Source organism: Ambystoma mexicanum, chromosome 3q (genome assembly GCF_040938575.1).
Source record: "Ambystoma mexicanum isolate Mex_15411 chromosome 3q, UKY_AmexF1_1, whole genome shotgun sequence".
In the NCBI taxonomy this organism is placed as follows: Eukaryota; Metazoa; Chordata; class Amphibia; order Caudata; family Ambystomatidae; genus Ambystoma; species Ambystoma mexicanum.
In genome coordinates this window covers 1,081,266,776-1,081,281,550 of record NC_090926.1, presented here as the reverse complement: position 1 = coordinate 1,081,281,550, position 14,775 = coordinate 1,081,266,776, and the positions used below count along the sequence as shown (strand labels likewise).

General features: G+C 45.5%; 1 protein-coding gene across 5 annotated transcripts in view; it reads right to left on the bottom strand.

The window, feature by feature from the left end:
- The window catches only part of LOC138583269 (zinc finger protein 75A-like), a 257,686-nt gene extending 244,211 nt beyond the window's left edge, over positions 1-13,475 (bottom strand). For all 5 annotated transcript variants that reach the window (XM_069655355.1, XM_069655358.1, XM_069655356.1 and 2 more), the window contains exon 1: positions 13,298-13,475. In XM_069655355.1, coding sequence (XP_069511456.1) covers positions 13,298-13,321 — 24 coding nt within the window. In that variant the 5' untranslated portion in view covers positions 13,322-13,475. The remainder of the gene's footprint in view (positions 1-13,297) is intronic.
- Positions 13,476-14,775: the final 1,300 nt, after the last annotated feature.

The window sequence follows — 14,775 nt, the reverse complement described above, 5'->3', positions numbered from 1 at the left end:
CCGTTAACCTATTAGCGCCTAACTACGAGGTCCCTTTGTGGGACCCGACCTTAACGGCTGGTGCAGACCAGCCGTTAAAGTAGGGACCCGCAAAGGGACCTTGGTGCTAATTACGGTGCCGCAATTTGCGGCACCGTACTTAGCGCTTTCCCCATTCCCATTGAGCCCTATGGGGCAAAAATGGGAATGGGGAAGGGCCATGGAGGAATGGGGAATTACCGCCCCGCCAACCTTGTAATGGGGTGGTAATTCCCCCTTTCTCCATGGCGGAGTCGGTAACTAACGGCATGGACCAATGCGTTTAATACCTGGAATCACTAGAGCCACATTCTGGAAATCGCCCAGGGCACCTACGGAAGAGGACTGGCTGACTAAGATGTGGAAAGATGACCTGTATCAAACAATAGGACTGTTTCTTATAATATGTGAAGACACACAATAAGGTTTGTATGTGCCCCTATTGTCCTAGAGCCTTCGACCTCCTAAACACCTCCTAGGACATCAGATTCAAATATCCCCCTACTTTTGAAGGCAGCAGCACTATTGGGGGTCCCATTCTCTCCATGTTTTGCATATATACTATTTCTCTCCATTCACTGTGGCACCTAACCCATAAACTATGGCTTCTATTAAAATGTTTGTGCTATTCAACGGTGACTAAATGGCAGATGTAACTTTTGCATGAGCTTTATGATGTTTATTATTTTATGTTCCCAAATTATTTTTTTACCCCTTCCAATACCTCCCGGTTTTACTGCATTATTATGTTATCCTGAAAGCAATGTATACTATTCATGTGTTATTTCATGAAAAACAGTCAATAAAAATATGTCATTAAACAAACAACCAATGGAATTGCCCTTTATTACTTCCACATCCCTTTTCCTTGTTCCTGTACACGTGTGAGGTGACCCAGCACTCCTACAGGCAGTGCCTGCCAATGAACCAAAAATGAGGACCCCCGAACCTCTTGTCAATTTCCAGCAGGCGGTAATCACTATGCAATAGGTGCCGATGAGAAAATATCAGTGCCCTATTGTCATTAAATGGGCCACGCTCCTGTGCTGGTCGTCCCGGCAGCCCTGCCTTAAGGCTGGCCCTACCTATAGGAACGTCTTCATTTTTTTATATTACTTTTTGCATGGCCCGCCCCTCACCTGGTAGTACAACACCCCAAGAATCCTTGCATGCCACTGTTTCTTTTGATTCTTGCCTTCATAGGGGCCCTAGAAAGTGGCAGGACCACCTGTTGCATCAAAACCCCCTTTGTGCTCGGCAGGGAGGGTCAATGATCCTGCATTTCCTCTGAGCCCCTTCTCCTCCCCACCCTACATAGTGCTCCAATGGGACGAGGCCAGGGGACCAGAGGTTCTCAGTGACCCTGCTGGGCAAGGGTGTGCTGATTGAGCCATTGGCAGGGCACATTTCTAGTGCACAGCTTGGGAGGTGCAGCTATAACAGCGCTACACTTCAAAGAGGAAGCATGGCATGAAAGAACAAAGTAAGCCCTGTGCACCAGCTGGAGCGAAAGGAAAGTCACAGTCTGTGTTCAGTCCAGTTGGCATGGCAACGCTAGGAGCGACAGCCATATGGGTTTGTGTGCGGTGGTAATACCATGCTCGCCATTGCACTTCTAGTGCCGGGCAGTGCTGGTTGTGGTGATGCGCATCCTGGAGAGGCTGTGATGCCAGTATGGGAAAGCATACATGGAAGACCAAGGGCCTCATTACACGGAATGCGGTAAGGGTTTACCGGTAAGGGCACCGGTATCGGTAAACCCTTACCGCCTTACTACAAGGTCCCTTTGCGGGACCTGACCTCAACGGCTGGTTTTACCAGCCGTTAAGGAACGGGCCAGCAAAGGGACCTTGGTGCTAATTACGGTACCGCAATTTGCGGTACCGTAGCTCCTTCCCCCATTCCCATTGAGCCCTATGGGGGCAAAAATGGGAATGGGGAAGTACATTGGTGAATGGGGAATTACCACCCCCGCTCACCTTAGATCCACCAAGGCAGACACAGTAAAATACTGGCGGCAACCATGGCGCTAATAGCGCCATGGTTACCGCATACCGTGTAATGAGGCCCCAAGCCTTTAGAGGAGGAGGATTCCTTTTCTCCTACGTCTCACAAAAAATGCAGGAAATGTATCAAAATAATCAGATAGTATATCTGAAAAAAGATCGCTGGAGATATTTAGGAAAGCAATCAAACTGGAGAGTTATAGAAGTAAAAAAGGAAGAAGGCTCCCTCTTCCTCATCATTTTCCTCTAGTACATCATCCTCCTCCTCATCTGAATCTTCTCCTAAGTCTGCCTCCTTCTTGGAAGCTGAAAAGAAGGTAAAGTAATTAAATTAAGGGGATGTCGCCTCTGTCCTCATGCAGGTGGCAAGTTATATGGGGATCCAAATCCTGCGCTCTCTCCGACCATGGATAAGTCTACTAGAGTCCTTCCCCAGGTCAAGCGGGCTATGAAGACTAGGCTATCACTCCTCCCAGAGGTAAAAGAAAGAATCCTGAGGAAATGGAACAACCCTGAGAAGGTGGCGGTTCCTAGGTTTGAGGCTGAATTCTATCCTCTGACCGGGGAAGAGAAAGCTATTCCACAAACCCTACCTAGTCTGGTAGGCAATCATCCAAAGACCCAGAAGAAGATGCCAGAGACAGCACAGATACAATCATTGGATAGGACCATGAAAAGGGTCTACAGAGAAGCCCATCAAGACCTTTATGCGGCAATCTATTCCTCATGTACAACACACTGCCAAGGGTAGATTGAAGAGGGTTTCAAAGGCCTTGCATGAAGGTTATGATCCCATTCCCTTTCTGCAGGGCAACCAAATGTAGACTGGGTTTATGTCATATCTCGCCTATGACCGTATCAAGGCCTCCATCATGGTTATGGGGTCTGCGGTGGTAGGGTGCAGGCTGTTACACATTAAATACTAGCAGACAGACTAGTATTAGAAATCTACAGTCATGTGGCATCATGCCTTTTGGGGATACATTAGAAGATAAAGTACACTGCATAATCAAGGTGGATAAACATGCTGTGAAGTTAAGAAAGAAAACGAAAGTGTGCGGCTGGAGAAAGGCAGAGATGGTAACATAGAAATAATAAGACATCTTCATGACAAAAAACGAATGCCAAGTCAGTTGGAGGAGAGCTGCATTGGCTCCACAAAAATTGGTCAATGATCGCAACGGATGCTTGGGTGAACAGGTTAATCTAGCAGCTAGAATTTGTCTCCATTCCTCCCTCGTCTCGGATCATTCCTACCCCTGTGCCCGGGAGTCATCAGAAGAGGAAGGCTATGCTTCAGGGAGTCCCAGAACCTTGTCAGAAGGGGGCAATTTGAAGGTTCTCAGAAGCCAAGCAGGTAAGTGGTTTTAATCCATTGTGTTCATGGTGGAAGGTCAGAATCATTCTGGATTTGAAGAGGCTAAATCATTTCATCATCACAAAAAAGATTCAAGATGGAATGTCTCCAGAGGATCACTCCACTTATTATTTGTATTTTGTATTTATTTATTTGTAGAGAAGCAACCTTGCCCTGAGGCATCTGAGCGCTTAGTTACAAGAACGTGGTTACAAGCAGGCATAACCTGTTCCGACAGTGGAGCAGTCTTAACAAAGATAATACAATAAGGCTTAAAACAGAACTTAAAACATCATGGTACAGGATACACATAATTACTCCAAGAGCATATAAAGGAAACTGAAGCAGGTGTAAGGGATGAAAATGGGAAGGGTGAGCAGTGCTAATGTAGTTAAAGGCCGGTGCCTATGATGAAAGTGTAGTAGGCTCATCAAGCTTGTGAAGCCAGAGTTTGGTTTTGAAGGAGAGGAACGTGGATTATGATCTGAGTGTGGAAGTGGTGGTATTCCAGAGTTTAGCTGAAATGACTGGGCAACTTGATCCCCCAGCAGACTGCAGCTTAAATCTAGGTATAGTGAGTGTGTTGACATAGGCTGATCTCAGCGGTCTGTTCGTGACATGCTGCAAAAAACGGCTAGTCAGATATGCTGGTGCCAGGTTGTTCTGAGCCTTGTAAGTTAAGGCTAAGGTTTTGAGCGATATTCGCTGCACGACGGGGAGCCAGTGAAGGCTACGTTTGATGTCTGAAATGTGAGATCTTCTAGGGATGTTGAGGGCCGCCCTGATGGCGTTGTTTTGTGTAACTTGTAAATGTTTTTATGACTGGTCCCTAGGTAGAGAGCGTTGCAATAGTCTATTTTTGCCATGATTAGTGTTCTGGCTAGGATGATGCAGTTCTCAGTGTTCAGGAAGGGTCTATAGGCTGTGATGAGTTTGCAAGTATAGGCCGAAGCAGACGCTACGGCATTAGTTTGTCTAGTTAGAGATAGAGTTGCGTTGAGATAGATGCCTAGAGTTTTTGCTGCGTTCGACGCTTTAATGATGTTACCATCTATGGTGAATGATTTGTAAGCTGGTTCAAGTTTGGCAAATTTGGAATGCGATCCGTTTTCTCATCATTGAGGCAAAGTCCATGATGAGCCATCCAAGCCTGGATGATTGAGTAGACATCATTAAGTGCCTTAGCATCAAGAGCAAAGTCACCAGAGATGGGGATGAGTATCTGGGTGTTGTCAGCGTAATTAGTTTATGAGACACCCAGATAGTTGAGGTATGTCAAAGAGTGGCTTGGTAAACACATTGTATAATGTGGGAGAAACGCAATATCCTTGAGGGACTCCGCAAGGGACAGAGGCAGGATCTGCAGAGACTAGAGGAGAGAAGACCCTCATAGTTCTATTTGCTAAAAAGGAGCTAATCCAAGATGACGCTGAGTCCGAAAAGTGCGCAGCAATTTTGAGATGGTGGCAGAGAATTTTATGATCAACCAAGTCGAATGCCGCTGATAGGTCGAGCAGAAAGAGGAGTGCCAGCTTGCCCTTCTCTTTTAGGTCGTCAATTTGAGTTTTTAAATCTATCAGAGCAGTTTCTGTGCCATGTCTAGGATGGAAACCAGATTGACAGAGACCCAGTAATTGGTTTGATTCAAGATAGTCCTTAATTTGCAAGTATGCAGCGCGGTCCAAAATTTTTAGGCGGTATGGTACCGTAGTAATAGGCCTATAATTGGCGGGGTTGCTCGGGTCAAGGGAGTGTTTTTTGATTAATGGGATAACCCAAGCATCCTTAAGGTTATCTGGGACAATGCCCCATCTGAAGGAGGCATTTATAAAAGTAGTGATAAAAGGCGAAAGGTCATGAGCAGCTTCCTTGATTGGTGCAGGGCAGGTATCGCCATTGACAATTTGAAGGTTTAAGCTTTTTGATAATATTTTCCGCTTCCTCAATGGAAAGCGGAGAGAAGCTGAAGGGTTTTAGAGGGCAAGAAGGGGCTGGGAGGTTAAACAATGGTCTGTTCAAGGTAAAATCAGATATGTTATTATTTTTAGCATTTTTTTTGCTTGCAGTAAGGCAATTTTGTCCAAAAATGCCTTTTGAATATTTGTACACTAGGCAGCGTCTGGAGAACAAGTCCCAAGAGGGGCTACAAGGGACTCTAATTCCTTGTGGATCTTAAAGAGTTACTTCGAGTTTGATTGGGCCTGTATGATACGTTTGTTGTAGACATCTTTTTTTGCTGCAAGAATAGCAGATTTATAAGTGGAGGAGGCCAGTTAGGTTGTTTTTGTTAACCAGGGAGGGTATATTTTTCCAAAGGGATTCAGCCTTTCTTTTTTCTTTGCATAAGTCTCTGAGATGGGGGGTGAACCAGGAGTTCAGATGAGAACGAGGTTTCGGTTTACGCAATTTCAACGGTGCAATAGTATTGAGGGCTTTGAGCATAGCCTGGTTGTAAATATCCACTAAAACTGTGGGGTCTGAGCTGGTGGTCAGAGTAGTATTAAGTAGAGGAAGGATGATGGGAAGAAGTTTCTCGGTCGAGATATCCTTCTTATTACGGGTTAGAGTGGCAGAAGCTAGATTGGGTTTGCAGATTTGTGGACTGGAGTTATTGCAAAGGTTATTTTGTAGTGGTCTGACCAAAGGCATGGAATCACAGATCACGTTGAGCTTGCAGTTTAGGTCAGCAACCCAATCAAGAGTGCAGCCTTTGATATGAGTGGGCTCTTGGATATGTTGGGTGTGGCCAAAGTCAGTTAGAATGTTTAGGAGGTCAGTGGCTTTGGGATCATTCACATCTTGGTGGCCTAAATTAAAGTCACCAAGTAGAAGGATTTGCGAGTTGGGCTTGGTGCTAGATGCAAGGATGGATTATATATCATCAATAAATGAGGTAATGGGGCCATGGGGCCTATATAGGAGATGTGCTGTAATAGTTTGGTTGGGGGAGATGGGTAACTTGAAGGATAGAAGTTCAGCAGATGGAATCTGGATGTTGGGCATCATCCTAAGATCAAGTGAACTTTTGAAGATGACAGCTATTCCTCCACCCTTGGATTGATTGGTGTCTCTGTCCTGTCTAATGATGGAATAGTTATCTGGAACTGCAAGGGAAAGTGAAGGTCCAGATGCACTATGCAACCAAGTTTCGGTGATGGCCAGGAAGTCTAGGTTACCAGAAGTAATCATGTCTGCAATATCAAGGGCATGTGCTGAGAGGGAGCGGGCATTAATCAGGGCGCCAATGAGCTTCTTATTATTATTTGCCTTAATATGGCATGTAGTCAGAAGTGGTGGTGGGTTGGGATTCGTGGAGGGAACTGGGGTTGGGATGTGTTTAGGAATGTGGTCGTTGACTGGTCGTGGGAGTTTGGAATTAGGGTAATGTCCCTGGTGGCGCGTCCCAAGATGGAATCTGGATGCCAGTCTCTGATTTCTGATGTGTGAAGTGCATGGTTGACTCCAGTGAGTGCAGGCGAGTGCAGTCTGGTTCGAAGGTAATTGGACAAGGGCATGACAAGGGCTTGTGATGCTGCTGACGTGAGGAAGGGTATGTGTAGGAGACAAGTGGAGTCTCGAGCCTAGTCTCAGATTGCGAGCGTAGGTGGCGATGGGCTGAGTCGGTGGTGTGGCTATGCTGGCTGTGCTAGGTGACTGATTGGTAGATGCACGACAACATCTTGAGCCAAGTCTCAAATTTCTGATGTAAGTAGTGCACGGGCGATACGGTGTGGGTTTAGAGGCAAAGTGTCGGATCCAGAGGGCTGGGTCGTTCAGATAAGGGTAAGGTGAAGCCATGCTGGATAAGATTAGTGGATAGTGTGAGAGAGGGGAGCATAGCAAGTGTGGGCATGGGGTGCAGCTGAGCACTGGTAGGCTTGAAGGCAAAATCAGGAACAGAAAGGAAAGTAAAGTTAGACACAAGATCTGAAATACAGTGATTGCCAATAGGTGCGCTGCAACCAGAGAGGCCAGTGTGATGGGCAGGATGGGTCTAGAGTTTGCAGCATTTTTACACTCTGCTACCGTGGGCTGAATGCACTGTCAATGGCACAATGGCTAAATGCAAGGTCAGAAGACACAGTAGGCTAAATGCAAAGTCAAAAGACACAGTGGGCTAAATGCAGAGTCAATGGCAATGTCTAAATGCAAAGTCAAAAAAGCACAGTGCCTAAAATGCAGTATCAATGGCACAATAGGCTAAATGCAATTGCGGTGGCAAAAATAGGCTGAATGCAGTGGCCTAAACACAATAACAGACTCATTGTAGTAGGTAGTTGCAAGGCAAATAGGGCACCAGTAAAGCACTAGCAGTCATTTGTGGGCTGGTAAGCTAGCAGGCCATGCATTTGTGCGCAAGGTGAACAGAAGGGTTTACAGTGATTACAGGTTTAGTATTACTATGGCCATGACTAGGCTGGTATGTTCAGAGCGTAAGACATGGGGCCTCATCACGAGTTGGGCTGTAGCCCTTAAATGCGTTGGTAATGGTATTACCGCTGCATTTAAGGGCTGGCCCTATCACGAGTTGGGCGCTAAATTGGCTGTTTTACCTCCAGCTTTTTTTCTGGAGGTGAAAATCCCTGTTTTCGGCAGTATTACAGCCAGCTGTATTAGCCCGCAATATTAGCACTGAAAATTCCCCATTGGATCCAATGGACCCAATCAGGAATGGTGATTTACCTTTAAGGCCAAACCCGTGATCCGGTGGTAATACCACTGGGCCTGTCGGTGCTAGGGCTATTACAGTCGGCGGTATTACAGCCGGGAATACAGCCCAACTCGTGGTGAGGCCCATAGTGTGCTACGAGTACAGTCAACTACGCAATGGCAGAGTAAACCACATTAGCGACATATGCATAATAGGTAGGCAGTTATGCAGCATGTAGTGAATAACAGCGGCAACAAGTGGCTTGGGTAGTAAATGGGGTAGGCAGAGTTGAGGATTCAATGAACAGAGAAAGTGCAGAGGGCGCAGCATAAGAGAACTAGGGGTGGATAGACTGGGTAGCCGACAACTGACTACAGACGGTGTGTGGGCGGGACGAAAATTGTTTCCCAATAGTTGAAAGGCAGTTCAGGGCTGCTTACCGCTTGTCAGAAGGTGTTGGCAGGAAAGGTTGAGTACAAGTTGTGGTTGCACAGGCAGAGTTCCTGGCCCTAGGCTCTGGACAGGGTCAGGACAGGAGTTGTTCCTTGTTGGGTTCCTTAGTGGGATTGCACCACATAAAGGACAAGTGGCCAATCAGGGCAGGCTGCAGGACCTGGAGGCAGTTGGGGCCAGGCTGCATCAGTGGAGTAGGTTGGCGGCCATCTTAGATTGGGGCCACCTTGTGGTTATCAATGGAGGCACAGCGATTTTTCAAGGTGCACAGGGTTTTCCGGCTGTATTAAAGCCAAAAAGGCAATTTCGGGCGAACGGATGCACATGTGCAGAATTATCATGTGCTTTTCAGATAAATTCGGATAACTTAGGAGGGGGATTAGTTTGCATCAGTGGAACTGAGGGATACCTACTTTCATATCCCTATCCATAAGAAACATCAACCATTTCTACAGTTCACCATTGGAAAGGATCATTTCCCGTTCAAAGCACTCCCATTTTAGTCTGAAGTCGGCCCCAAGGGTATTCACCAATGACCTGTGGCCGGCTGCATCGTGGATCCATCAGCAAGGCATTCATGTGTTTCCTTATCTGGATGTTTGGCTGCTCAAGGTATCATCTCAGGGGAAATTGCAACAGGATGTGCAAAACTTGCAGGACCCCTAGAGCCTGTAGGTCATGGCTTCTACCATTAATGGATCTTCAAATCATTGCGCTCACCTTCTCACTGCAGGGAGAAAGGTTCTTGTCCCAGATAGCAGAGAGTGAAATATACTCTAAACCCATATTGGGTTTCTATTCCATCATCAGGCCCGGCTAGGGATTTTGTATAAGTTCTGGGCACAAGGCTTCCTGCATATTCCAGGTTCCGTGGGCATGACTACAAATGAGGCAACTTTGCACCACCTGCAGAAGAACGCTGTACTGGTATCATAATCCCTGCAAAAGAGTTTGGCTGGTGGCTCCACAGCAGAAATCTATTCAGAAGGTTTCTTCTCAAGAGACCTTTGCACTATCACTACTATCTAGGCCAGTGAGGTTGGTGGGGGAGCGGTAGAAAAAGGTCAGACATCAGGAAAGGTGGACAGTCCACAAAGATAGTCATTCTTTCAACTGCAGGCAGCTGGCTGCAGCTGTGAGGGACCTGAAGTTTCTTTCTTCAATTTTTAAGGGAAATGCTACGACTCTGCAGATGGACAACAATACGGCCATGGCATATGTGAACAGACAAGGCGAACCTGAACCAGACCCCTGCAGCAACTTGCCCTGGAGTTTGGGGTTTGGAATGAGCAGAATATTCTGGCTATCAGGGCTGTTCCTTCAAGATTACTTCGAGTCCAATCAATTGCTAGGCCTGCGTCAATCTGGCTTTCGTCCTCAACATGGAACAGAAACTGCCCTTATTGACCTCAAAAATTAGATTGACGACATCAAGGACAAAAGCAAAGCAGCTATCCTACTCCTCCTAGACCTCTCAGCCACCTTCGACCTGGTTGACCATAAAATACTCTGCAACCACCTCTCATCTGCTGCCCACTTTTCCCCCTCTGCTGTCATGTGGATAGAATCCTTCTTAGCCAACAGAAACATGAGGGTCTTTTCATCTGCGGCTGCAGCAGACCCCATCCCCATTACCTGTGGTGTCCCACAAGGTTATTGTGTCTCCCCCACCCTTTATAACATCTTTACAAAGACCATCTTTGATAAACTGGACCATCTGGGTGTCACCTACACCAACTACGCGGATGACACCCAGATTCTCTTCACCATCACTGGCAACTACAATAGCGACGCCACTAGGATTAACAAAATCTTCTCTATCATTCAGGCATGGATGGCCACACATGGCCTCTGCCTGAATGATGAGAAGACCGAGCTCCTCCTAGTCGGATCTCCCAACAACCTACAGAAACTTAGCCTTGACTACTCCAATTTCACCATCGATGGCAACATCATCCCAGTTGTTAAAAACCTTAGGCTTTTACCTTGAGGCCAATACCAACCTCTCCAAACAAGTCAACATGACCCCCTCAGCCACCGCCTACACTGGGAAACTAATTAGGGCCTGCAGACCTTTTCTATCTACGAATAGCTGCCTCACACTGGCCAGGGCTCTCATACAATCGAAGCTTGACTACTGCAATAGCCTCTACCTAGGTGCCAACCAAGCTATAATCAATAAACTTCACGTTCTCCAAAATAATGCGCTGCGAGCATCACTAAACATCCCCAGGCGAGAGCACATCTCCCACATAAGAATATCTTACAAATGGCTACCCATTCAACAAAAAATGGACTTAAAAAACCTCTGCCTTACCTACAAAGCTCTAAACCACCTAGCCCTCCCCCTATCTCACTAACAAACTCACTCTGAAACCAAGCACTAGAATCACTAGATCCTCCAATACTCTCTGCCTCACTGTGCCCAGATTCATCACTAAAAGAGCTGGTGGCTCGAGTTTCTTGGTCCTTGCCCTCAACTCTGGAACACCCTGCCGCATCAAATTGACCAAATCCTTCCAACTGTTCAGGAAATGAATCATTAGTTGGCTACTGGAAAAAAACAATCCCAAAATAGACTAAGCACAGTACTAATTGTATATATTGTACATACCATACAAATATTAATTGCGTGCTCTAACTACCATTGCTTGTATATATTGTATATTGTACATTACCTCTACAATTGTATAACTGCAGAACTTATATATATTGTACCTCTGTAACCTGTACTTTAAGCGCCCTTTTACTCCTGGGTCTGGTGCGCTATATAAAATAAATAAACAAAACAAACAAAAGAAAAAGAAAATCCGGAAGCAGACCGTTTAAGCAGGAAATTTCCATTGCGTCGTCGGAGCTCATCCTGAAGATTTTCCTCGAGCTATGCCAGAGGTTTCGGACACCCAAACTGGATCTCTTTGCTGCCCCAGAAAATGCCCAGATTCCAAGGTTTTGTGCTTGCTTCCCTTGCCAGGGGGCATGTGCAGTGGAGGGGATGGGCATAGAATGGCTAAGGATGCTGCTGTATGACTTCCCTCCAGTTGTTGTATTAGCTGGAAGATTAAAGTTGCCAACAATCAATAGATTTGAATACCTCCCAAACGCGACATATATACACTATATATATATATATATATATATATATATATATTGGATACATTGAAAAACTTACACAGAAGGGATGTTCTGGCGGGGGCTTTGGGATTCCATATGCTGCTCAGGTTTTTACAGGAGGGGTTTACATTTGATCGGCAAGTCTCTGGCATGCGGGCCCAATGGGCAGCCATCAGATATTTCAGATCTACAGGGTGTCGGGAGGAACAGAGGGTGGGACTCAGGTAGCTCATTTCGCAGAGTTTCTTGCACGCTAAACCGATGGCAGTGTCCAGAATCCCTCATTAGGATTTTCTGTTAGTCTTGAGGCTCTGCAGGCTACTCCTTTTCAGCCCATTGATGATATTTCATAGATGTTTCTGAATCTCAAAAGCGTTTTCTGGTGGCTATCACCTCTGCCAGGAAGCTGAGAGAATAGGGGCATTGGAATGGAAGGCTGCCCATTTAGTTACTCAGAAGGAGACACTGTTCCTCAGACGGCCTCCTTCCCAAAGTCATCTCTAAGTTTCATTTATGCCAGAAGAATATCCTTCCCTTTTTTTTCTAATCCCTGTATCTTCAGACGAGGTGGCATGTAATCATGTGGATGTAAGAAGGTCAGTAATAAAATATCTCAATAAGGGAGTTTGACCATTGGCGGCCTTTTTGTGACATTTGTGAGTGCTAGTTTGGGCAGAAAAGCTACCGTACAGACCATTAGCAGTGAGATCAGACACCATTTCCATGACTCACTTTCTGGATGGGACTCCTCCTCCAAGGTTCCAGTGCAATCGACTAGGGCAATGGGTGATTACTGGGCTGAAGCACAGGGGGTCTCCATCCAGGACATTTGCAGGGAAGCAATTAATATATGTAGTGATGGAGCAACCACAATTATCTGGATTCATAATGAGTACAATTGTAAACGCGTGTAAATGAGCATCATGTTTACCACACCAATAACTTTTGTGCCTGACGCCAAGGCACTTAAATCAACTTTTTTTTTTTTTTTTTGGGAGGATGGGGGCAGCAAATGCTATTCTTTTTTGTATTCGGTGCTGCGAATTCTGCAACCTCCATAGGTCACAGGGGGTCAAAGCTCTGTGATTTTACCAGAAGCAGACATCAGTAAAACTATTGCACCAGATGAAAGGATCGCTTTGCATCTAAAACAATCATTACTGCAGGAACGAAATACTTTGCTTTCTAGTCTGCCTTTCTCATGGGTTTCGTGACACTTTTATGGTCAGAGGGTTATGCGTTTTTGTTTGGGGGCCAACCCCGTGAGTTGCAGGTCAGTTGACAGCTCTGGCAATAAGTGTTAGCGGTCCACTACATGAGGTTATAATTCTATTTAAAATGACCCCTTATGCTAATGCAGCTACTAAAAGTGGGCTGAGAGACCGCACTCAAATTGTCCTGACTCAAGAATGAGGTTAAATCCTGACATCACATATGCACCAAACACATCAATTTGAATGTCCTAACCCTAAATAAAAGACTTAACTCCAAGTGACCGCGAGGCATTTATACTTGTAAACTAGAGTGAATGGTTCATGTAAGAGACAATCTAAGCGCCGCGTCAGTGTTTTTCACTTCAGAGCCGATAAGCAATGCACGGGGCAACCCCCTCAAACATTTCGGGAGAAATAGCTTCCATTCACAGTCTCGCGGGCACCGAACCCGTAACCGCCGGCGTATGCGCATGACGTTGCTCACCTTATCTGAGACGTGAAAGTTCATTTCCCGCCTGCCTCCAATTGGCCAGTTTTCCAGGTCAATAACCCGCGCTTAAGAGGCAGCTCTATATATAATATATGACAAAGCCGCAGCACTAATTGTCCTTCAGCCGCTGGCTCAGTAACTCTCGTACCGGGGGATTCAGTTCAGGAACTAGTCCAATGTTCTGCGCATGCTCTAGAGAGGAGACACTAGTCATCATGCTTTGCTCGCAGAACACTCTTGCAGGATAAGATCAGAAACATGTTTTTAAAAGAATATTTATGATAAAAACATTGGCAGTAGAGCTTTCGAAGTATTCAGTATTTTCTTAAGCGACCCATTTATTTATTTTTATTTTTTTTAAATTTGATTACATTGAAATTTCACTTTTTACAAAAGTTATTTATCCTCCTTTAATTTCATTTTTTGACATTTCTTTTTTTACTTCTAATCATCGCTCATAACGAGTTCCAATTAGTCCACATTTACCTGTCTTTCCACTTTAAGGAAGAGTAAATTAAAATTGGTGTGCAACATTCGAGTTATCAGTTCAAATTCAATTGCGAGTTCCAGTCCCTGTTTTCATTTGAATCCACTAAAGATTCAAGGGGTCAAATTCAAGGATTCAAGATTCAAGGATTCAAAGGGTCAAATTAGCTGGTAATCAGACCCCGTGACCTCTCTTAATGTCCTCCCTTCCTACTCAAGACTTCTCCTGTCGCCTGTCAAGGCCTAATGAGTGGAAGAAATGGACGGTTGCCACCAGTGCCACCCACCTGACCTTCTCCCCGCTGAATAGCCTGGCCCACCATTCCTCTCGATCAAAACAACATAGGTCTAGGAATAGGGGGCCCCGGTGCGCCTTACCTGCCGAATTCATGCCCAGGCATTCAAGAAGGAGATGTTTGATGTTCTCCACTACTTCCTTCTTGTTACAAAATCTGCAGTGTTTTGTGGTCCATTGGCCTCTGGTTGATAGAATTTCGTTAGTCAATAGCAGATTCATTCGAATCCTCAGAAAACTGTGTCGGATTGAATGGTTGGCAAAACTTGCCAAGTAGGTCTTTACTTCATTGATCTTAATAGGAAAATGGGGCAAGAACAGTGAACATTTCAACTTTGCTGTTTCTTCCAGGGTTGTAATCCAATCTGACTGAAGCAAACGCTTAGAAACCTTGGTAGGATTGCTTATCAGTTACTCCTCTGAGCTTTCGATTTCCTTCAAAAGAGCATGGTTTATTTCTCCCCAGTTTAATAGAGTTTTACATGTTCCTTTAGTTAGTTCATTCGGTAGCTCATTCAAGATCTTTAGGGGATTAGGTAGGAGTAGTTTCCTATACAGCATCAGTTTATTTCTAGCCACTGTGGACTTTAATGACATGAGGCTCAATTCCTTACGAATGGCTGCCACGGGAGATGAATTTGGGAGGTACAATACGCGACGCCAGAAGAGCCCTTCCAGTTTAGGCCAGAGA